Source organism: Schistosoma mansoni, chromosome W, assembly GCF_000237925.1.
Source record: "Schistosoma mansoni strain Puerto Rico chromosome W, complete genome".
In the NCBI taxonomy this organism is placed as follows: Eukaryota; Metazoa; Platyhelminthes; class Trematoda; order Strigeidida; family Schistosomatidae; genus Schistosoma; species Schistosoma mansoni.
In genome coordinates, this window is record NC_031502.1 from 17,183,570 (window position 1) to 17,207,782 (window position 24,213).

General features: G+C 34.7%; 1 protein-coding gene across 1 annotated transcript; it reads right to left on the reverse strand.

The window, feature by feature from the left end:
- Positions 1-17,130: 17,130 nt before the first annotated feature.
- Positions 17,131-23,626, reverse strand: Smp_165560 (putative pcdc2/rp-8 (programmed cell death protein 2); the record flags this gene model as incomplete). Its single annotated transcript, XM_018788800.1, has 6 exons — positions 23,555-23,626; positions 22,362-22,559; positions 22,178-22,326; positions 21,962-22,136; positions 21,717-21,910; positions 17,131-17,170 (listed from the first exon to the last, which is right to left on the reverse strand). The coding sequence occupies exons 2-6, from the start codon at positions 22,536-22,538 to the stop codon at positions 17,131-17,133; spliced, it is 735 nt and encodes a 244-aa protein (XP_018654306.1). The 5' UTR covers positions 22,539-22,559; positions 23,555-23,626.
- Between the last annotated feature and the right edge of the window lie 587 nt (positions 23,627-24,213).

Consider the following 24,213-nt stretch of genomic DNA (forward strand, 5'->3'; position numbering starts at 1 on the left):
TGTTGTAAAAATTCGCATATATTCTTTGGTAAATAATTCTTTTTAACAAAGAAAAAAAGAGAAATATCCATTCTCTGAAACGAAAAACAGAAAATTATTTATAAAAAATCTATTTTCATATTGGATACATTGGAGAGAATAGTGTATGTAGGTGGGGTGAAAGGCTGGATGAATGAATGGTTAAGTTTATTATGTTTATATCTTCGTTACAGTTCCCTATCTCTCTCTCCCTCTCTGACTTCCCATCTCTACGACCAAAGCAACCTAAAATCTAATTCAATCATAAATACAATTGTCATTTAATTAGAAATAAATTAACTTGATTAAATTGATTTGAGTTTATTTTCTTGTTTATGTACACTTTTTTTCAAACTAACAGGATTTCGTTATTATCTAATCAGTATAGGAAAGGAGTAGCAGTTCATGAATGGACTAATTCTGTACAAAATATCAATACTATCAGTAAATATATATTTATGTATTGTGAAAACAAACAAAAAAATTAGGTAATTAAATAATACTTAATTCATATGAGTAGTTGATTGGGAGCAAAAAGTTGATTGAATATAGATATGTATGCTTTATGAAAATAAAGGAGTGAATGTATCACTATTGGGAAGTGTGAATTCACATTCTATGCTACATAGCTTACTTCCAATCTCCCTTTAATCTTGAAAGAAAGAATAAAAATGAAGGAAAACCAAGTGACATTTTATTGTAAATTATACGTTTATCTTATATTTAAGGGACCTGATTGAAACATTGACATTTTTTATAGTGTTCATCCATTGTTGTTTCATTTTATTTCATAAATATTATCATCATTATTATTATCATCGTCAATCTTACCTCTTTTCTTCTTTTCCCCCTTCTTTACCAATATTGTTATTTCTAAACTTAATTAATGAAAAATTAACTAAATTATAAACAAATATTATTACAAAGAAGAAGAACAAAAACTGACACTCATTTGATTGGATAAGTAAGTATATGTATCTATCTGTTTGGGTTATGTGTGTTCGCACTTTTTTGATGTAGATATAAATAAAGTTTTGATACAATGCTTATGAATACATAATAATGAGTACATTGTGGTTAATTAGATTATAAATAAATCTTTTCTATTATGAAAATGCTCGGAATATATGTGTGTATAACTTAAATGTAATTGATATTCCCTAAATTATATAATTCACTTATTGTTGGGAATATTTCCCTTGAATATTGAATCGATAAAAGTATATTAAGAATGCTTTGACTACTGGAATAGACTAAGTTACATATACTTTATGCTCTTAAACCCTAAGTAATTAATAAACTGAAGTTTTGTGCTTTATCTAATGATTAGCTTGGGTGTATAAAAAATTTAGTCGGTAATGATCCCGGATAACTAAATAACCTTAGAATACTCAATTTGAGTACGAAAATTTTTAGTCAACACTTTAAATAACTTATGATAACTTAAGAGAATCCTTTACAATTTACCTAGAGGGAATGATTTTCTGAAGAATATTTTGGTAGAACGTTTTTCATCTTTGTTCAAAGTCTCAAACAAATGCATATCATGCTCTATATGTAGATGACAATGGGTAATTTTTCCAAATTGTTGATGCTGACAAACGTTCTCTAACTTAGCGAAATTCTAAATGTGCTTACATTATTGAAAGTTTTATTGTGCGGCACAGTTTAAAGACACTAACACAAATAGAAGAATCGTTTATTGAATTATAAACGACAACGCTTTTCTCTTCACTCAATGATTCAATAAATGAGAGTTTAGTTGATGTCTAATCTTCGTATTTCCTTTTTCCAAACTACCAATCTTCTTCGTTATCGAAAATATGTTGAAGCGATTGGGAATAAAATTCATTCAAATAGGAGAAATTATCCCATTCAGTAGGAAAGGGGCTATGAGAGATTTTCTTGATTATTTAGTTACATGAATAACCACAAATCCGTTTATAACCAATACTAGGTTTCTCCACTCAATTCAGATTGTTTGTTTATAATATTCTATACAAGCCATGCAATAGATAAGTATTTTCATCTACGACATTAATTACCGTTAGTATGAAACCATCAGAAAGTATCTAGTAATTCCTCTTTCTGATTGTCTCCAACTCAGTAACACTTAATAGGTTTTATATTGGTATTAGGTCACTTGTCTTAGTAACCAAATTACAAAACTAAAAAATGAAATTCAGTCACTACTGAAGACTGTAAACTTTTGATGTTTCGGCCACGAGTAACTGATGATCAGAAGTCTAAGTAAATACCATTTATTATTATTCTCTAGGGAATACCCTTCCTCGAAAATTTCACTTTTTTCTTGCTTAAAAGGACTGAGACTAAGACTATATGAACAAAGCACATTTCTGAAGACAAAATTAGAAACATTTGCCTTGCAAATGACAAACAGCACACTTGTTGAACACAAACCTTTTAGTATCAAAACGTATCCTCCAATGTTATGTATCGTGGATTTGTTGAATGCATCGTAACTGTTAACATTAGCTTGTACTCATTTTCAATATTTCTGATAACTGCTTTATAAGCTTATTTCTCTATGAAGTTGTCCATTTAATAACGGTAGACTGCAATTAAAATTAAATCAATCTTTTAGAGTGTTATTCATTTTAGTGTTGTTGTTGTTATTAGAAGTCGTTTTGAATTCAATAAAGCTTACAGACTATACGAAAAATGTTACTTGGTTGTTTTAATCTGTTTTTACTTTGATTAATCAAAGTATATCATAGAATTCATGTTGATAAAATAATTCACTATAATGACCTTATAGAAATTCGGGACACAAAAATCTATTTGGTTCTTAAAAATATCTCTCAAAGAAACAACTTTATCTATCAATAAAGACTCCTGCTGAGAAACAGTTCACATGTTTTAATGGCATTCAAATTGTTGAACCAAAACATTATATACATACAAACACGTGACGTTAAAATTTTAATGGAACAATCAAGGAGTTAGTTTAATTGGATGATAGTCATAGGGGATAGGCTTCACTTAACTGACCTCGATTGGAACGCATGGCTGAATATCATTTATTGTACAATGTTTTATTTATGTATTAGTCCCAAATATATATATATATATATATATATATATTTATATATATATATATATATATATATATATATGCTTAGATTGTAACACTTTGAACAGTTGGTTCTATAGTCAGTAAATCATTAAATATATCTATTGTTTGTAGTAGTGAATATAAATCTTGCGTTGAAAATAATTCTAATAAGCCAACTAACAGTCTGGAAACACGGTGATACATCAGCACATATTTTACGCAGATACAAAATAAAGGCCGTAACCCGTATTTTAAGAGAGAATTTAGAAATCGAAGAACAAGAGTCAGCAGGGAAAACAGCATTAGATTATTGTTTCGTAGGGTCATTGAAATAACACTGAAATCTAGCCAATTTACCCGTCAAGCTGACGTCATTTCTCATGGTGTGACCTAAAAGAAAGATTACGTAAGTTAAGCAGTCACATCATTCCCATCCAACTGGAGTGATCGAAAACTATTGATCAAATAAAATAGGTAATTATACTATATGAACTATAATCCACCACCTACCTACAGGTTCCTCTTGCTGGACACGACTAATCTAAGAAACACATCGAGCAAACCACTAATGTAGAACGGTTTAATGATTGGTCGCTATCCAGTCTATAAAATGGGGATAGTAAGTTTTTGTAATGAGATTTAAATTAATGCAAACTATATTGACATACTGGTTAGTCTGAATAAATGGGACAGTAAGATGTGGAAAGTTATATTTGCTTAACAGTCCAACTTCAAACAGTTTGGGCCATTAAAGCTAAAAATATCAGCGTCAAGTTTTAAATATCTACTCAACTATTTACCTCAAAGAGTTACCGACTAACTATTCTTCTCAAATGAAGATGATGAAGTCAACGTTTTCCCGACATCATTGAACAGCTGGAACATGAAAGTTCATTCAACCTTTTGTAAATCCAAAGTCTACCACTCGAATAAGTTGATTTTACGCAAATTTCATTTTATTAGAGCAGTCAATACACACTAAGGGAAGTTGGACGATGTCAATTTCACTACTCATGTTTGTAAAACGTGTATCAGAGAGGCTAATTTTAGTATAAAAACGATTAAAAACAGAGCTGATTTAATTAGCTATCTGTGTTTAAATTAAAACTTGAACTGATGCAGACCTAATACAATAGGTGCAAAGAGTGAAAGACAGTTTAATACACTTCTCAACTACTTTTAATAAAAAGCACAATTCAGAGCATACCTGTCGGCTAGCACCTTCAAGGTTATATTTCGAGTACGATAACTCTAATCCCTGGATGAATGTTGTGGTAATTTGTTTTTTTTATATAAGATAGGTAGCAAGAAAAATAGCGGTGATTTTCATCTAACTAAGGGTTTCTAACTGACCAATATAGTTGTAATAACACCATGTCATCTATCCTTGGAAGATTAAATTAAGTAATATAGTTGAGATGCAACAACGCCGGAGAACATACCTATGAAAAATATAAATTAATCTAGATTGGAATTTTATTATGGAGGAAATCTATTGATTCATTTCAGTTCATGTTTGTGTTTTAACACTTAGATATTCAGAGTTCGCACAGAGAAACGAATATTCTGAGGTTCAAACATCGTATTCAAATCATTAAAAAAATTGCAATATTAATGTGAATAGTTAAAGGTACCACATGCATGAGTTTATACTACCTAACTAATTAATTAGGCGACTATTACTTGAAATCGTCATCATAAACATGAACTTAAAAACGTTAGCTGTGTTGATCACTGAATTTCACCAAACAACCATACTTAGCTGTCAGGAATACACATATAACATGATTATTATATACAAAATTATTGTTAGTATTATTGTCCTCAAACATTACGATTCTCCTCAGTTACAGCAACTATCGAACAGCTAATAAAAATAAGTTCACAAATTAAATTTCACATTTATTTGTTACCAATGGTATTATTATTACTATTATTATTAGTAGTAGTAGCGTAGTGAATAAGAAGACGAGTGTAGACAATCCAATGTATTTAGGGACAAAATTACAGAATATCTTAGTAAAAATATGACAACCATATAGTAAATAGTTCATTTGCAAACTATCAAACAATTGTCTCAATGTTGACTATTCCTTCTGCAAATATGAATCCATCGTCTCCGATTATCATTGTTCATTTATTTTCATACCAATTGCGTTTCGTTCTTGTTCTTTCTTTATCGATCTTCTACTGAAATACGTTCAATGCCCGACCGTAGTTATATACTACTTATGTTGATTTAAGTAGCCCACACCACAGTAGTAGTAGTAGTAGTAGTAGTAGTAGTAAATAGTTAGTCACATTTCATTGTAATAATAAAAATCTGCCTATATTTATCCATATTTTTTACTGAGTAGCTTAGATATTGTAGTTTTTGTAACCAATGAAGCACATCTAATAAAACAAATAAATAATCACTTCTGAGACAAGTACCCTTTTCTAAAATATGAAGATAAGAATAAATAAGAATAAATTTATAAATGGTGTTAGGCGAAATGACAACAAATAGTCATCAGATTTACATAAATTACAACAGAAAGAAACTCACACTCCCCATTACTATATTATAGATAGCACTAAAGAGTATGATATTCTTAGTTAGAATAAAATAAATAATATTAAATCTTATGATTATATACCCTTGTATTGGACAATAAGTGAGTGAGAAGACAGTATACGACACATTATCAATCAAACAGACAAATAATCACACTTCATATGGACTAGCTATAATAAACCTATGGAAATACCTGCAAACATACAAAGTGCATACATACAATTATTGTTGTTTTGTACTAATCTATATAAGATAAAATGCTTGTGTATGCATTCACATGTACACATAGTGGCCCACGCGTTGGTCAGAACAAACAAACAGCTCTGTTTGCCACCCTCCATCTTTAGCTTTGAATTTTGTCATAATAATAATAATACTACCATTATTATTATTATTATTTTGTTTATTATTAACGACAACAATTGTATATATAATAATACTATGTGGTTGAATAGATTTTCACATTACAATAACTGTGATAAAAAGAAGAGAAGAGAAATAGTAGAAGAAAGAGAAGATAATTTATAAGTTCAAAATGTTACAAAATGTGATTAATTTCATGAATGATAACAACACTTCTCAGTGAAGAAAAAATATGCAGCAACAACAAAAACTGGTGGTGAAACAAACGGGAATACCATCAATAACACCAATAATAATAATAACAGATATTATTATTATTATAAACCTAACTGATGAAGACAAGTGAAGCAGAACGAAATTAAAGCTGATGATTTGTAATTCCATTATCATGATATAAAATGTAAAGAGAGAGAGAATTAACAACTGCAACTAATAGCATTTGTGTAAAATTTCTTTAACTGCCTAGTTAAAGATACGATTTTGTGCGATTATATATTACTTATTATTTTCTTATTCAGTAGCATAACGTTGTACCAGAAGTAATTTGTTCTAATGATATACTTTTAATGAAATCCCAATTCATTTGTTCTGCTAATTAAAATAGAGAATTGAAATTTAATATTAGACTTGTTCATTAAATTGGTATAATTTTGAGATGGTATACATGAATAACCAATTGTAAATTGGATCCTGAGTAAAACACTAATATTATTAGACGAGAATCTTATGACACTACGAATTGACTGAATTTAAGAAACCAAGATAATTGAACAGTTCATAAAACATGAAAGGAATTCACTCTTATATGAAATCTCACTTCCATTGGTTGTTCGTTCAATGATAGTTTCCTTAAACGAATATTTTCTTCAGACTACACGCATTTATTCTCAATATTTTCCTAATACATTAATTAAGAAAGAAAAGAATCTTGTTGTAATGAAATTCCTACGAAACTATTCCTTTCTCATTCAGATAAAACCAAATACGTTGGTAATAGTTATATTTAATGTTATAGCTTAACAAAATGACAGTTAACTTGTTAGATTAACCAATATTAAGGAAGATAACAATAATTTTATATAGGGACAGAACTTAAACGACGAATTTCTTTTCTCCATTCTTGTAAGTGAACTCTATTCCGTAAATAGTGAGCATTAGATTTGGGATCAAAAGCTTATAAAACTTGAAGTTTAGCTACATGTACGGTGTCACTCAGTTCGACGCTTTACGAACTGTTTAGGAAACTTCTGATTTTTTTTTTACTTTTTTCACTCTAAGCCCTATTTCATTATCAGTAACGTCGAATAAATACACTACATTGTCTTCAGAATAACAGAAGACGATATGTTATTACCTAATGTGCTTTCACACTTGTAGACTTTAGGACAAAGCTATTCATAATCGTCTTGACGGAAACAAAAGGTTTCATTTAATTATTGAATCTTTTATTTACTAGGCAAGATATATGATGTAGCCGTGCTTAGGAAACTGATTCTTTTTGCTGTTACAATCACTGGAAGTGAAACGATAATTATTTGGAGAACGATTTTGTTCAACTGCCTGGTAGGAATCGAAATTCATGTTTTATTGCTACTCTGAACATTTGAATAAACCAGGCTAGGATCACCAATTTTTTTTCAACGAACAGAATAATTATAAATCATTTAGTTGGTAGCAGATTCTGGACCTGCTTCCCCTGATTTGGTCTAAGGAAAACCGGCAACATCATAATTATTCAAATTAAAAAAGAATGGCTCAAAGTCAGATCCATAAACGTATGTTCGGTTTGTAAAACACATAATCATACAACCGTTTATTCATTAATAACCAGTGAATGACTAATGCAAACAAGTTACCTTTGAAGTATGACCTGTGACATTCTCAAAACCTTAATGATTACGTGTCTGAATATGGCGTTGATCACTCTATCGGAATATCCATAAAACTCAGAGTATCAGTGAGTATGAATGGTAGATGAAGTAAAGCTTTCCTACATCTTCCAAACTTTTGTCAGTAACAAAAATACGCTGCAATATTAAGTCCCTTACATAAATGATAGGTTCTAATAAGTGTATCAACAATCACTAATCAGTGATTATTTAAGAACATGTTCTGAATAACATTTTGTCAAAATAATTATAAAAAAAATATAACTAAGTTCTGAATGCTAAAAACCAATCGTAGGAAGCTGTCACATCTAAGGTTTAATGCATATTTTTACTTATCCTTGAACACAAGATTCAGTCTCTGTGTACAACCCATTTTATAATGAAGTTTAAACACTAGTTCTTCAACGAAATCGAGCTAACAAGAGAGTGAGTAATCCTTTGAATAAACGAATTCAATATTCAATATTTTTACTGAATATAAGTCCTGTCAACTATAATTATTAAGATCGAACAATGAACGTTTGTGTGATCGTAGACTCCTATCACTCTCTAACATGAAGCTAAGATGTGTCCAGAAAATATACTGAAATCAGTAGTGATTTGAGTACTTGATCAGTCTATTACAAAAGGGAAATGAATACGTCAGCCACAGGTGTTGTTAACATAATGCTCAAACTGATTGAACGTATTTGAACCAAATATGAGTTTTTATGTGGCTTCCAAGTATAATTGAAGGCATTTCTTAACGTTTCTATCATATTCAAGTACTTATCTATGAATCAGCACTGAAAACAACAGTATTGCGTTAGTTCTGAACACCATTCATTTTCACCTATTTGTTTTATTCAAATATTATTTATCTACATTTTTTTCTTGGTACAAGTATGAGTTTATGTTAGCAGTCATAGGGCATTTTCCTTCTCTTCAGTTCACATCATAATTAATTAGTAAATCTACATTCTATTGAACACAATTGAAAATTGTTTCATTCGCCAAAAGTTTCATCATTTTGTTTATAACAAATAAAATGGGATAAAACTGAAATTAATTGACATAACATCTGTTCATTTTTTAATGCCAAGATTACCTATTTTTTAATTATTTGAAATACTTTACACGTATCGTATTGTATAAATAAAACAATAAATTTGACAAATTAGAATTGGATTTCAAACTTTATCATCATCAGAATGACCTTGAATAACTTTAACGGAATGAAACTTAGGGTGGGGTATTTTTTTTTGAAAAGCAAGAGGCAAGAATGCAGGGGTGTCAGTCAGTGTACAATGACATGTAGAATAACTTATATTATGTACAAGAATAAATATGTACAGCTTTTTCATTATTTTAATATTGAAATATATGTAACTCAATCTGTGATGACATTAGGTCGACAATTTAATCTAATTTATTATCTCCATATTAAATGTTGCCAGAAAATTATAAACGAGCAACTATTTAAAATGTCATCGAAAAAAGTCTAATAACTTTTTTCATTTTACTCAGATAATTAAACGTGACCGTGAAAACATAAAACAAAATATATGATATCTGATATTATTTAAGATAAAATTTAAGTCATGAAACGATATTAGCTAGACCACCACTGAAAACCAGGGAGCACTTAATAGGTGTTTAGTTTTAGTATGAGCCTTCTCATAAGTGTTCTTCCACTCCTCAGTTATAGGGAATAGAATCCAGGACCATCGGTCTCTCACACGAAAACTTAACCTCTAGACAACAGAATCAGTATCCAATAATATTAATGTTTAACTTCAGTCAACTCATGATATTGAGCGACCCTCTCTCCTTGCCTTCGGTGAATAAATGTCCAACACTCGACAAGTGGAGACCAAACGTGTCGACTGTCAGCATGCAACTGAAAACATTAAATATTACTACTTCCTATGTAGACAGTGTGTTTACACGGTATCAACTAATCACATTCGAAAGGTCACATTTGATCCTACAATTAGGTTTCGAGATTACGATAAATGTAACCCAGCAATTACTAATGTTGTTACTAAAATTGTAACCTGGATCTCATTTTGAGAATATCCACAGGGTGGAAATTAAAAGACTCTACTGATTAATTAATACATCTTAACATCAAATATATACATGTTTCATTCACTGAGGAAATAAACAGAAAAGTTACCAAAAATATTGTTAACATGGTAACATTCAGGATAGCTTGGACACAAAAATCGTCAACCGATGTGAAAATTTTAATGACATTCTAAAAGCATAGTATAAGCAGGTAAAATTTTAACCTCCAACGATCAGTTACAGTAAGACAGACGGGAACAAAAACGTAAAATTATATTTTGAGGGATCAAATAGGTGTGCCTGACATGAAAAGTGATAGATTTGAAAGGTAACTCAAACAGGTGTTTGTTAAATATAAGATTTACAAAAAAGATAGGAATAAAAAAATCTAAAAACACAATGTCCCAAACTTTATCTTCAGAAAAAGAAACTACGGGATAAATTACCGAAGACAAGTTGATTGGTCTTTAGTAGAAACCTCTTCACATTTATTTTAGGACAAACGACGTAACCGATGTTGGGTTCTCGACATAACATAACAGATTAGGTTTATAATCTTACTCTTTGTAAACTACTTTGTTAAATTACCAGTTCTAGCAACATTACCCTGTAAAATAATACATATCATTGATTTTCATTTTCAATCATTAGAGATGGTTGCGAAGCTACTGTGAAAACGAATTTCATTCCGGTTGACACCTGAAGAAACCAGTGTCCCCACCACAACAATTTAAACCTACGTTAACCAGAAACATTATTACTAGGCTGGTCAAGTCGTTACAAACATACTGTCACTCTCACAATTGCAAAAATCAGACAGTGTAAAATATGTAGTTCATCTCTTCGTGTATGTGAGGATGGTCCACAGGTGAATTTGAGGAAGCTCCTAGAAGCCCAGAAGGAGCCCGACATATTCCATCTAATCAGCTTTTGGAAGAATATTCCAGAATCGCTACGTGTAGCTTCCCTATTGGACAATGCTGATGACTCCCTGTGTGCGGATTGGATAACTATAATGATGATTTCGTTTCCACTAAAAACTATAAATACCTGACAGTTTTGTACCATGATCGACACTGCTTGGAATAACATTTCTTCTACTTGTCTTCTGATTTTGTGACTTGGGAGGGTTCTGGCGTTCGAGTGCTCAAGTATTACGCGACAGACTAAGAAATCTAAGTTCGAGATATAACAGCGTAGATACAGCTTGCTGATGCATGTCAACCACACGAAACACAGGTCTACTGCTGCTTAATAATCCCTTCAAACCTTTAGACAAGACACACCACGCTGTCCAGCCACTTACTTCAGTGGCCAAATTGCAAACATGGCCAAAAGAATTCGATTAAGTGTACAATGCAAATACAGTAAGGATAATTACTGAAGAACGATCGTTTTGCGCACATCGATCCCAAACTTATTCTAGAGTACTTGGTCGATTCAATTCACATAAAATTTGTTAAATCCTAATGAAGAATACATGAGTGGTAACTGCTAGGATTTATTTATGGACTATTACCACATATATTCTAGTCAGATAACTATTAAGTAACTAGATTATATGTATGTTCATAATTCTTTTATTCTAAGCTTTCATTTGACCTATTGGCTACTGTTATACGGTTTACTATTCTTAAGTTATTCACAATTTATTAGTTACAGTCTCTCACACCCACAGTCACCTTTGGCCTGATCTTGTATAATTGTTATTTCCTATTTCATGGTATGATGCGGTCTGATTCGCTAGTATATAAACTTCGTATGTCTGAAACAAACGATTCACATATAGGGAAAGCTGAGATTGTGTCCTGAACTTAAAAGGACAAGGCTAGGAGAGAAGAATCAATAAGAACTCAGAATTCACTTTAGGCTGCTCTTCCTGGTTAACACAGGATTGGTTTGGCACAATGCCTCGGTCGTATAAGTTAATGTCCTAATTGGTGATTTACTCACGTGATACATAAACAGGGCATAAGGAGATAACAAAATTAACAGTGAGACATTACAACCAACTGGACAAAAGGTTGACGAAAGTATAAGTTTATAAAGACAAGACGTTCTAATATTTTGGAAATAATTATTGGTGAAATTTAATAATATGAGAAACCTTACTTACTTACGCCTGTTACTCCCAACGGAGCATAGGCCGCCAACCAGCATTCTCCAACCCACTCTGTCCTGGGCCTTCCTTTCTAGTTCTATCTAATTTTTGTTAATTCTTCTCATGTCTATCTCCATTTCTCTGCGTAATGTGTTCTTTGGTCTTCCTCTTCTCCTTTGGCCTTCAGGACTCCATGTGATAGCTTGCCTTGTGACGCAGTTGGCTGCCTTCCTCAATGTGTGTCCTATCCACTTCCAGCGCTTCTTCCTGATTTCTTCCTCCACTGAAATCTGGTTTGTTCTCTCTCACAGTAGAATGTTGCTGATAGTGTCTGACCAACGGATCCGAAGTATCTTGCGTAGACAACTCTTAATCAACATCTGTATCTTCTGGATGATGGCTTTCATAGTTCTCCAGGTTTCCGCCCCATACATTAAAATTGTCTTGACATTTGTATTGAAAATTCTAACCTTGGTGTTGGTTGACAATTGTTGTGAGCTCCAGATGTTCCTCAGTTGTAGGTATGCTGCTCTTGCTTTGCCGATCCGCGCCCTCACATCTGCATCTGATCCACCGTGTTCATCAATGATGCTGCCCAGATATGTAAAGGTTTCCACATCTTCCAAAGCTTCTCCATCAAGTGTAATTTGATTGGTGCATATTGTATTGTATCGGAGAGTCTTGCTTTTCTCTTTGTTTATATTGAGGCCTACTGCTGCTGAGGCTGCTGCTACTCTGGTCGTTTTCTTCTGCATTTGTTGTTGCGTTTGTGATAGAAGAGCCAGATCATCCGCGAAGTCTAGATCGTCAAGCTGCATCCTGCCTGTCCACTGTATTCCGTGCTTTCCTCCAGATGTTGACGTCTTCATGATCCAGTCGATCACCAGGAGAAAGAGAAAGGGTGAGAGTAAGCAACCTTGCCTAACACCGGTCTTTACCTCGAATGAGTCGGTGAGTTGTCCTCCATGGACGATTTGGCAGGTTAATCTATCATAGGAGTTCCGTATGATATTGACCATCTTCTCAGGCACGCCGTAGTGTCGAAGAAGCCCCCATACTTTTGTCCCTTCTACGCTATCAAATGCTTTCTCATAGTCAATGAAGTTGATTGTTCTACAATGATCCGTAGAGTTGCGATTTGGTCTGTACACGATCGATCCTTACGGAATCTGGCCTGTTGGTCTCGAAGTTGGGCGTCTACGGAGTCCTTCATCCTGTTTAACAACACCCTATTGAAGACGCTTCCTGGTATTAAGCGAGGAGTAATGCTCCTGTAGTTATCACACTTGCTGAGATCGCCTTTCTTCGGTATTTTGATCAGGTTTCCTTCTTTCCAGTCTGTTGGTACTTGTTCTTCATCCCAAATCTTGTTGAAGTATCTTTGCAGTTACTGACACGTCTGCTTTCAGAGCATCTGGTGGAATGTTGTCTGGGTCCAGCTGCTTTGCCGCTCTTGATTTGCCTGATGGCCATGTTGATCTCTTCAATTGTTGGCTGGCCAACATCGATTGGGAGGTCCAATGGTGCTGCTTCGATGTTGGGTCGGTTAATATGAGAAATAACATCTAGTGAAAGGATACGAAAAATCGGACAAGTTGGTTCATAAGCTTCTGTTTCCCAATGAATTTGAGTTACATCTGGCACAGTTGGGCTCACCGTACTGTTTCAGTTATTTTCTGGATAAGAGTCCCGACAGCTTTCTCGACCAATATCGTGTGAACTATAATACTGTTCTGGCTGAAGTTTATTTGCGGCGTTAGGCGGGATCAATAACACTTCATTTAATTCTGGACTCAGGGCTTCATTTACAGGATCTTATTTTTCTCGGTCATCTGATACTGTCACAACTTCTTGTGCATTTAGCAAGATATTGTCTTGCTGTGAGCCGGACAATTGATCAATTTTACATTTTGCATCAGATATGAAGGGACGACTAATCATAGTTAGAGACCAATAATTTCGATGATAAAGTTCAGCGCTTGATAAACAGAACGTTGACTGTTAATTTAGCATCCAACAACAGTCAGGGACTATACAGAAAACTAATTAGCTTTTAATATTATATTTACCTGATAATCTATTGTTTTCTCTCCCACCATGTTTTGCATACAAATTATCTTCTGATTACATTTATTCTATATTGTATACAAGAAAATAATTTACTCAATGTAACTTAATCATTGATTTATTGAGTCTCGTGATACTAATTACTGGAAATTTACAAACAACCATTAATTAGTCACATCTTAATAGTTCGATAGATTGATAATTTTTATTGTTTCAACTAGCCAAAACGAAACTGAATGCTAATTGACTTTTTCACCCAACGCGGTTGTGTTTATTAAGGAATGTGGCTAATTACCCTGCTAAAGCATGTTGTAAACTTTAAAATGATACCGGTATCTTCGTTTAATGTCCGGTTTTCATTACTTTTAATTGCTCTTTAGCATTGATTTTTCCGAGCTCCCTGTTTTGGTAACTCAGAAAATTTGTAAATTATTGAAAAATATATTTAGACGTTGATATTTTATATTATTTAGATAACTTTTGATGTAATAATGTGAAAAGAAGTCTTCTAGGTGGCATTAATTGAGAGTTACATATAACCGCATCACTTTCAAAGGATTATTCTAAATAAATAGAGCATAAATGCACTTTGTCGATAATAATTATCTTCTTACGTCATCGATACAGACATATCAATGGTGTAGACATTACAAGTTAATATGAAGAGACAGGGATTATCGTTTCAAAATTCAAAAATTTAATACCGTTGTCGATCAGTTTAGTGGTAGCAATAAAATTCTAAATATTTTTTACAAAGATTAAATCAACAGATTAACAATAAATAACAACGAAAACAGATGCGTTTCAACGTTTAACAGAATAGTGAGGGAGAACTTTACGTTTTTATAATAACTGATAGTTGTAAAGTAAAGTAAAGAATTAAAGTGGTACTGATTTACACAATTCTATATCAATATCTGATCAAAGCTGTACTCGGATCAAATTTTATTTTAAAGTCAAGCCCTCTGAACCTTCACATAAGAATAATTGTTAATCGTTTAGGGGACCATTTGACGAATGACAATTTCACGTTGATATTCAATAATAGTATTATTATTTCTTCTAGGAAGTTCACATGAATTAGAACAAGTAAAAACGTAAAGCGAACCGAAATCTGGATTTAATTCACCAACTTTATCCAATTTTAAGTAACACAATATTTGAGGAGTAACCTGTGAAAGTAAGACAAAAGTATTTTAAAAAGGACTTTCCCATGTTTTTAACCACAATATTACCAAAATATAAACTTTATGGAGTAAACGAAACCACGTAAAAGATAAACAAAACAAAATAGCTTAATAAGATTGGGAATGAGTGACTTAAAAGTTTCGAGAAACGGTTGTATAAAATAGATGCATTTAATAATTTTTTAATAGTATTTTTAGCTATCCAATATATATATATATATATATATATATATATATATATATATATATATATATATATATATAACCAATTGTGAGCTCGATAATTCGAACTTCATTAAAGAGGCTGTAACACTCTAAAAGACCAAAATCGTCTATTTTAATAAAATGCAATGCTACGGACCAGCAACCAAATTTTACAAGTAATGCGAGAAGTCAAGATCAATTGTTCATAAGACAGCAACCGCTAAACACCATGATTGAAAACAGATTTGCAGGTTTTGTAAGATGTGATCGATGAATGAACCCAACAATGACAGTATTTAACACCCACCACCACATTGACTTCGTATGACAATCACATATTCATTCACTAATCATAATCTTCCATGCTTGTCATAAAAGAAATTAGTTACGTTGACTCGTTTTTCCTATGCTTTAATTACTGTTCGGTGTGTTATTTACGTCGCTCTTTTTCCTTGTTTGATAGGCTGTATTAATTGTTTTTATATGCTAACGGTGTTAATTTACGTTTTAGGAACAGATAAAGTTTATCAACCCAAATAGCTTACATAGTCTGACTTTGGCTAAGCTAAGACTCTGTGCTCAACAGTCTGGGAATTAGTTTAGAACTACGTCTGTAGGAAGTTACTTTCTACAGGTTCGGTTATCATTTCTGTCGTCTCCGAATACTTGTTATATAGCATTGCCATTAAAAGTGTGTAGTACCATGAACACAGAAATGATAAAATACACACCATGAAAAGATCTACATGTCGCACGTACAAAGCAAACATGTGTTGTAAAAAAGATATTTATAATCCCATTAAAAGTCACAACTTTGTGAAAGATGATGGGCTAAATTTGCATATGATGCAGTGGTCTTCGTTATGCAATGACCGATCATGCCTGTAACACCTCAGATAGAACTCAAACAACTAAACAGTTACACGAATTTGCAGAATACTCCAGATATAAGTGCAGACAATGAACAGAGATTTGTAAAAATGCTTTACGAATAACAGAAGTGACTTATTTGAATCGTGAGTATGAGTCATTAGGGTACAAAAAGCATTAAAAAAGTAGCATTCTTGAACCCTATAAAAATTTGTTTCCTGGTACATGTTAAGAGGAACTTTAAAGATACCAAGCTTAAACGTGATGTACAGTTCAAAAATAGTTGAAAGATTAAATTTATTGGCGTTGACGTCTAGCTCCTTAAACTAACTTACCAGTAATTGTGAGAATTAGGTTCGATGTCTACCTCTGATCTACACTCAACACAGTCTATCATACTGTATTAACTGGCTTAGTAAGTATATTGCACGAATCTTATGTAATTTAACCTCCATTAATACTTGGGATTACAGCATTGATTTTATTGGCATATAGTGATCAAATATATTACTGTTCGGATAAATAATTCTAATAATATTATCGATTGTCACACAATGATACGGTGGACAATGTTACATGACTTGAATTTATGCATAGAACTATATGGTTAGTTTGAAATCAACTACAATACTTTAAAAACGTAGATGGGACGATATCAACTTCAAATGCTTTTAAAAGTCATACCTGAAATTCGAAAACACGTTCAGCACTGCAAACTTCACATTTTTCAACTTCTACAGGATTGTCACTTAGCCAAATGGGTTTACCACCTCTATGAAATCGTATGACCTAAATAAAAACAAGAACAAATAAGGAATATATATGGTAGATAGCTATAAACAACACAGGACTTGATACTGGTACGAGTTAACGCACTTCAAATAGATAAAAAATATTAATACCGACTGAAGTTAGAAGGTTAGATAACAACGAACAGAAATGAGTAAGATCAAAGAATAAATGTGGTGGGACAATAATATATAATATAATATACAATATATTATATATATATAATATAAACTTTAAGAAATATGAGAAATTATTAAACCGACCAACTCCAGAGATTGTCTGAAACCTGTAATCTTTAACTACGACCACCCAAAAGATATTAACCGCAAAGTCAGCATCTCGGTAAGTGGATTAGAGTGACTGCCTGACTTCCTGAACCAATGTGGTGTTTTAGTCTAAGGGTTTAAGCCATCTTACCAATATATTTTTAGACCACCCATAAAAGAAGACTGAACTGGATTGGAACTTAAAATTCACTAACTGACGACTTAAGGAAATCTTTGCATTTCATCTAGTACACTGTGTCTAAAAACAAACTCCACATGGAGCCCCTTTGAAGCTGTTGATGGTTTTTAGAAGGAAGAATTATGACGCCTCAGGGTGAAAGCTGTCTCCGGAAGCCACAAGATCTATGTCCATTCTGGAAAACAGAGCGACAATTAATACATGTGTATGAAATGTCCGAATAATGCGCAAGACAAGGAGGACCATTCAAATAGTCACAGAAATGAGATATAACCTGGTCGTGCATGAAATTAATCAAACCGATTTGACACAATGTGGACAAGAAAGAATAGCTTCGGGAGAGCTGTGATCGTATTATAGCCATGAAGGACCATTATGAACCACACACACGAGGTTACATTGATGAAACTCCACTGTCAATAAAGCAACCTTAAAAGCAAAGGAAGATTACAATAAATTTCATCCACTCCTATACATGCATCCAACTCCCCTAGAAGGACTTTCCGTGTCCACCAACCCGGTTAAAGCGCCAGACATTCGCTTTTCGTCCTCTCAATTTCGCAAACAACAATAATGCCACGAAAAGGCAGTGGGTAGGACTTCCTGGCAGAGGTTATATATGCGAGGCCATGTGAGAGCATTTCGAGAGGGAGAGCGGACTCTCCCCACTCTCGGCCGTACCAGGGTATTTGGGGGCCCGGGCAGTACCACAGCCCTCACACAAATCTTATGAGATGACCATTATTCCATGGAATACTATGCTCGCTCGAATTGGAATTCAGATATTTCTCATTCACTTGGTAACACTCACTTTTATTATTATTACTAGTACTATCATATATATATATATATATATATATATATGTTACGTCACTTATCTTTCTCTATTCCCAATTTATGTACTCCAATTTTTCAACATATGCAGCAGCTCCCCCATGGTGGAAACTCTGTACTATCGAAACGATTTCTAGTCACTGTTTGGTCGAAAGTGAAAGCTTGCACCGAATAAGTATACTATGCCCGGATGCGATCAAGGATGAACTCTACCACCAATTAACTGTTCTTATTCAGAAAGCGCGTTCGACAGATATTGTAGTACTAGCCGGAGACTGGAATGCACAGGTCGGGCGTCTAAGCAAAGAAGAAGTCATTTAGGTGGCCGATTGGGACTTGTTGGTCGCAAGACAGATAACGGGGACCGTCTACTGCAACTGTGAACAGACCACAACCTGTTTCTGGCCAGCACTAACTTCCGGCACAGTCATCGCCGATGTGCCACCTGGCGTCCTCCCTCTGCATCCCAAGCCTGGACTCAGATTGATCACATCGCGATCAGCTACCGCTGGCGTGGTTGTGTACAAGACTGCTGCTCCTTTTGCAGTACCTATCTGGAGTCTGATCATGCTCTGGTCTGCCCCAATCTCACCTTACTTTTCAGTGGCCGAAGGATCGACCGTCATCAACGGATCGATGTTAGTAAACTGTCTGCAACTTCTGTTGCAAGTAAGTATTGAACCGAGCTAGCTTCTAGGTTAGCTATAATCTCACCGAAAAGTATAGATGAGCATTGGTTGCATCTTCACGACGCCATGAAAATGGCGAGTAAAGCCGCTTGCGGCTTCGCGAAACGTCCCGCTTACAAGCACTGGGTTTCTTCTGGCTCCTTACAACTGATGGAAGCCCGCCGGTCTACTCCGGGTCACCGTGAGTATGACCACAAACGAAGGCTGTTACGTAATTAAATTGGGCAAAGCTTGCGTAAGGACCGAGAAGCCTGGTGGTTGGAGCGTGCTAATGAGATGGAAGCAGCAGCTGCATCTGGTAACTGCCGGAAGCTCTTCCAACTCATCTGAGCCACTGGCAGCAAGAAGTCTGGTGTGAGTGAAACAATCTACGAGGATGATGGGATGCCAATCACTAACATCTGTCGACGTCTTGGACGATGGGCGGAATTTTTCGAAGGGCAGTTCAACTGGCCTGCTGCTCCGGCAACATCAACCAGCTTGTCCTGCCCCCCATGGCCGGTGACGACTGATCCACCAAATGAGGCGGAAGTCCGCAAGGAATTCCAACTCTTGAAACGTTACAAATCACCGGACCCAGATGACTTACCTCCGGCTCTTTCTAAAGATGGTGATGACTTTCTGGCTAAGGAACTGACTGCGTTGTTTGCAAAGGTTTGGGAGGAAGAAAGTGTTCCAACATCATGGAACGTGTCTATAGCTGTCCCTGTCTTTAAAAAAGGTTCACATAGTTTCTGTAACAACTATCGAGGGATAAGTCTACTTCCGATTGCGTCCAAACTATTGGCTTCTGTCATTCTTCGTAGGTTGTTTAAAACCCGAGAACGATTGACTCGCGAGGAGCAGGCTGGTTTTCGTTCTGGTCGAGGATGCAATGCCCAAGGCATGCAATCCGCACGTAATCAGTTGGCAATCAGTGTCCGCAGGTACGGTATGTGCTTTGCACCCTCCAAGTGCAAGGTACTCCTACAAGACTGGCAGGATTCTCATCCTGTACTCACCCTAGATGGTGAGCAGATTGAAGTAGTTGAGAAGTTCGTGTATCTAGGTAGCTACATAAGTGCTGGTGGTGGCGTGAGTGATGAGATTGATGCATGTATAATGAAAGCTGGAGCGGCTTATGCCAATCTGGGCCATCTTTGGCGCCTTCGTGATGCTAGTCTGGATGTAAAAGGTCGGATCTACAACGCGTCGGTGAAAGTAGTTTTGCTCTATGCTTGTGAAACCTGGCCTCTCCGAGTTGAGGATGTTAGACGTCTCTCTGTGTTCGATCATCGTTGTCTTCGAAGGATTGCTGACATCCAGTGTCAACACCATATTAGCAGTGCTGAGGTTCGGCATCATGTGTTCGGGTGCAGAGACGATAATTCGATTGGTGTCACCATATTGAAACACCGACTTCGGTGGCTTGGACATGTTCTACGAATGTCGCCCCACAGAATTCCTCGTCTTGCATTATTTGCCGACTCTGGGACTGGTTGGAAAAAGCGAAGAGGTGGTCAGTGTATGAAGTGGTGTCGTGGTATGAAAGAAAGCTGTAACGGGATGGCTTCTGTTGGTCCTTCACGACTCCCTGGCTGGGGTCCGAGAGATGGTGCAACACAGTGGCTAGAGACGTTATCAGTTTCTTCATAAAGAGTGGTTATAACTTCCTTAACTGAAAGAGATCTGGTTGTACATTTCTGTTTCCCCCACTATTATTCTTATTATTACACTAGCATACACTAATCTATGGTTGTTATTGCTCTTTTTTTCTTTTTTCTTATCTTTTATATATACGCATCTTCTTCCTTCTCCCATTCTCATTATTTTGTGTGGCGCATATGTATCCAGTGCCCTTTGTACCAATATATATGTGATTAAATAAAATAATAATAATGACTTCCAAACAAAAATTAATAAATGCAACAAAGTACCGTGCTATCAAACCATCTTAAACTTAAAATTTCTTGAGTATACAGCGTAAACTTTGTCAGTATCAAAGACTAGCTAACAGAATAATAATTGTACTAATAATACTGGACCTAACTTTTAACTACTCAAATTACTAATTTAGTTCTCCTATGTAAACTTATCTACCACGTTCTAATCTTAATTTGCTGGATGTTTCATACTATTTTAAGGACTGTAACTTTAAAATCAGGGTAAGCACTTTGAAACTATTAAGTCAGTGTTTTTAACAAAGCTTACTTTAGTTTCATCAGGTAGGTATTAACACTAAGCATCTATAAGTGCAATGAGTAGGTAAGGTTTATAATGTAATACGTCTCTTGTATACAGAGTAGAATATTATTAATAACTATGAACTGGGGTTAAGTAACATTTGGAACTAATATGGCATGAGTTTCTTAAGGGGCTCAGACACAGTTGAAAAGTCAGCACGAAAAAAATGGAGTCCAGGATCTTCGCCCTAATAACTTTAAACATTTGTCAAACAAGCTAGCACAAAGGTTAGTGTCACGTAAAAACTGTCACATTTTAGTAAAACGATAAAAGTAGCGGAATAAATTATCATCCACGTTTGTACATAACAGGAAGTCACACTACGACTACTTTACTTTGGAAGTCCCAGGTCTACAGTTTCAGTGTCACTTTCTACCTCTTCCGAAGTGCTTTCATCATTCGAAAAGTTGTCTGCAGGTTCAGAACATAAACGGTATTCAGGAAGTAAGAAACTATTTTCTTCGAATAATAACATGACATCTTGACACTTTGAACCACATTCTAACTTGTGTCGTTTCCAGTCTAGAACCTAATTCAATAAGAGAAAATATGTTTAATCAAATAAGTAAAACCGTTGTACCTGGTGCATTTTAGAACAATAAGAAGTGGTTTTACACTTTGAACAAGTTTTGTCTGCTTTGCATCCACATATTGGGCAGATAGATGAATATTTACCAGACCATGGAATAGAGTTAGCCTTTATCATCGAGTTTAACATTTCGCGGCTGGGAAATTCGTTCTCAGGAGGCTCGAAGCTTTGGAATAATAGATGGATTACGATATATTACATAACTACCTGTAATAGCAATTTTGCCTTGATAACTGAGAACGAAATACATAGAATGGTGTATGATCAGGCTTATAATGACATTCACTATTTCGGCACATAAATAGGAATAGCATCCGATGAAAACAGTCTGGTTTTTCAGATAGAGGGGAGTATATCTAGGCAGTGTAAGTGGTTAGGATGCTGACAATACCTGTAAGAGAAAACACATTGGATTCAAACATACTGGACACTTTAGTTCACTAGGAGGTGGTAGGTGTTGAAGAGCTAGCCAAGCTGGTCGCCCACCAACTTTATCTGGGAATAAATGGGAAACCAAGTGCCAGGGTGCACCCTCAACAGCGAAACCAAGGGCAAGCTCAGTTGACATATGGTAAAAATGGTACGACTCCTAACACAAAAGGAGAAAATATTGTATTTAGAGTTTATGCCGTAAAGTGATAGTAAAAAGAAAACTAATTGGAGAAATTACATACAAACAATCATAAAAATCTTTAGGGTAGGTAAGTGATGTGTGGGGGAGGAAGATAATGATTAGTTGTTTGTTTAGTCAGACTAGTAGATAGTTTGACAGGTAATAGATGAGATACATATTCTCCTGCCCTTACCATTTTTGTGATTGTTGCCGGCTTTTAGTGTAGAAATATACTTGTTTTATTCAGGCTAGTCACATGTTTTTGATCTGAATTGTGTTGAAGTCCTGTAAAATAGGCACTGAGGGGATACCTAGTGTAGGTATTTGGCTAAGGTAAATTAGCGTCTCATTCATGTCGGCGAAAAAACCGAGTGTTGTAACGGTAACGTAGTACGTTTTTAAGATGTATTATTAGAAGTGGTTATGTGACTTCATATACCATAAATTTGAAAACTACTGGCGGATCTAGAATTGTAAGGGATTGGATTAGTTACAGTTAGAGAAAGTTACCAATATTAAACTAAGCAAAAACAGACTAATAAAATTTGTGTACTTTTTTAATGATCAGTTAAGGCACTGTGGGAGGGTGACAAAGTTTACACTCAACTACGTGCACTTTGTCGAAAAGCTTATAATAACGTTCGATAGTCCTACCCCAAGGGATATGATGGGTTATAAAACTATTTTAGCGATTTCATTACGAGAATACTACCGCTGCAGAAACTATGGTGAAAAGTTAAAGCCCATTACCTAACTAGATTAATCAAAATATCTATCTATAGAGATAGCTTGTCTTCTACTTTGATTTGATAAAACTATAATACTACTACTACTAAAATGAAGCGACGAAACCTTTCATTCTATGAACAAGTCTTAAAAACAAAAATGTCCAATAACGTTTTACTATCAAGGGGGCTATGATATCTATCTTCGTATTTGGAAAAACGGTTATAGCAACAGACGGCGATTACCTATTGCGTCTACGGCGAGACCATAATTTATGGACGAGCCAATCACAAGAGTTTGAGGGATTTCAAGGCCACAGCGCCAATTTCAGTACTCCGTGCTCATGCCAAATGAATAAATTGATTTCGCGCCGAAACCTAAGACTTGTTGTCGTAAATCTGATTGTTTCGTCCATAAATTATAATCTCGCCATAAACTGTGTTCATTATTTAGTTATTGCTCCATTGTTGCATGCTTTTATGTAAATGTATTTTGTTTCATTTCCTCTCATGTAATATTTAGCCCGCTAACAAACAAGACGTCATTATAGACGCACTAAGCAAGAAGCAACTAGACACTGGATTATTGGTAAAGAACTTTGTCCCTATCCAATGGAGCTGTTTGATATTCGCCTTCAAAACAGTGACCAGCCAGATGACAATTGGTCAGTCCTGAAGTGTAAAGTTACTCATGAATGCGGTAAGTTGCAAACTTACTAACGATCATTTCCTAAAGATAGTCTCCAATCTGCCCATTGTTTGTTGTTTTCCTTCAAAAAGTTTAGTGTTTACCGTATAGACAGTTCGACGGACGAAAACATCTTGTTACCAAACATTGAGAAGCAGAAGAGTTCAGTACAATAATCGTACTAAAATTTCGTAGAGGCGTATCACAGCGTAAAGTA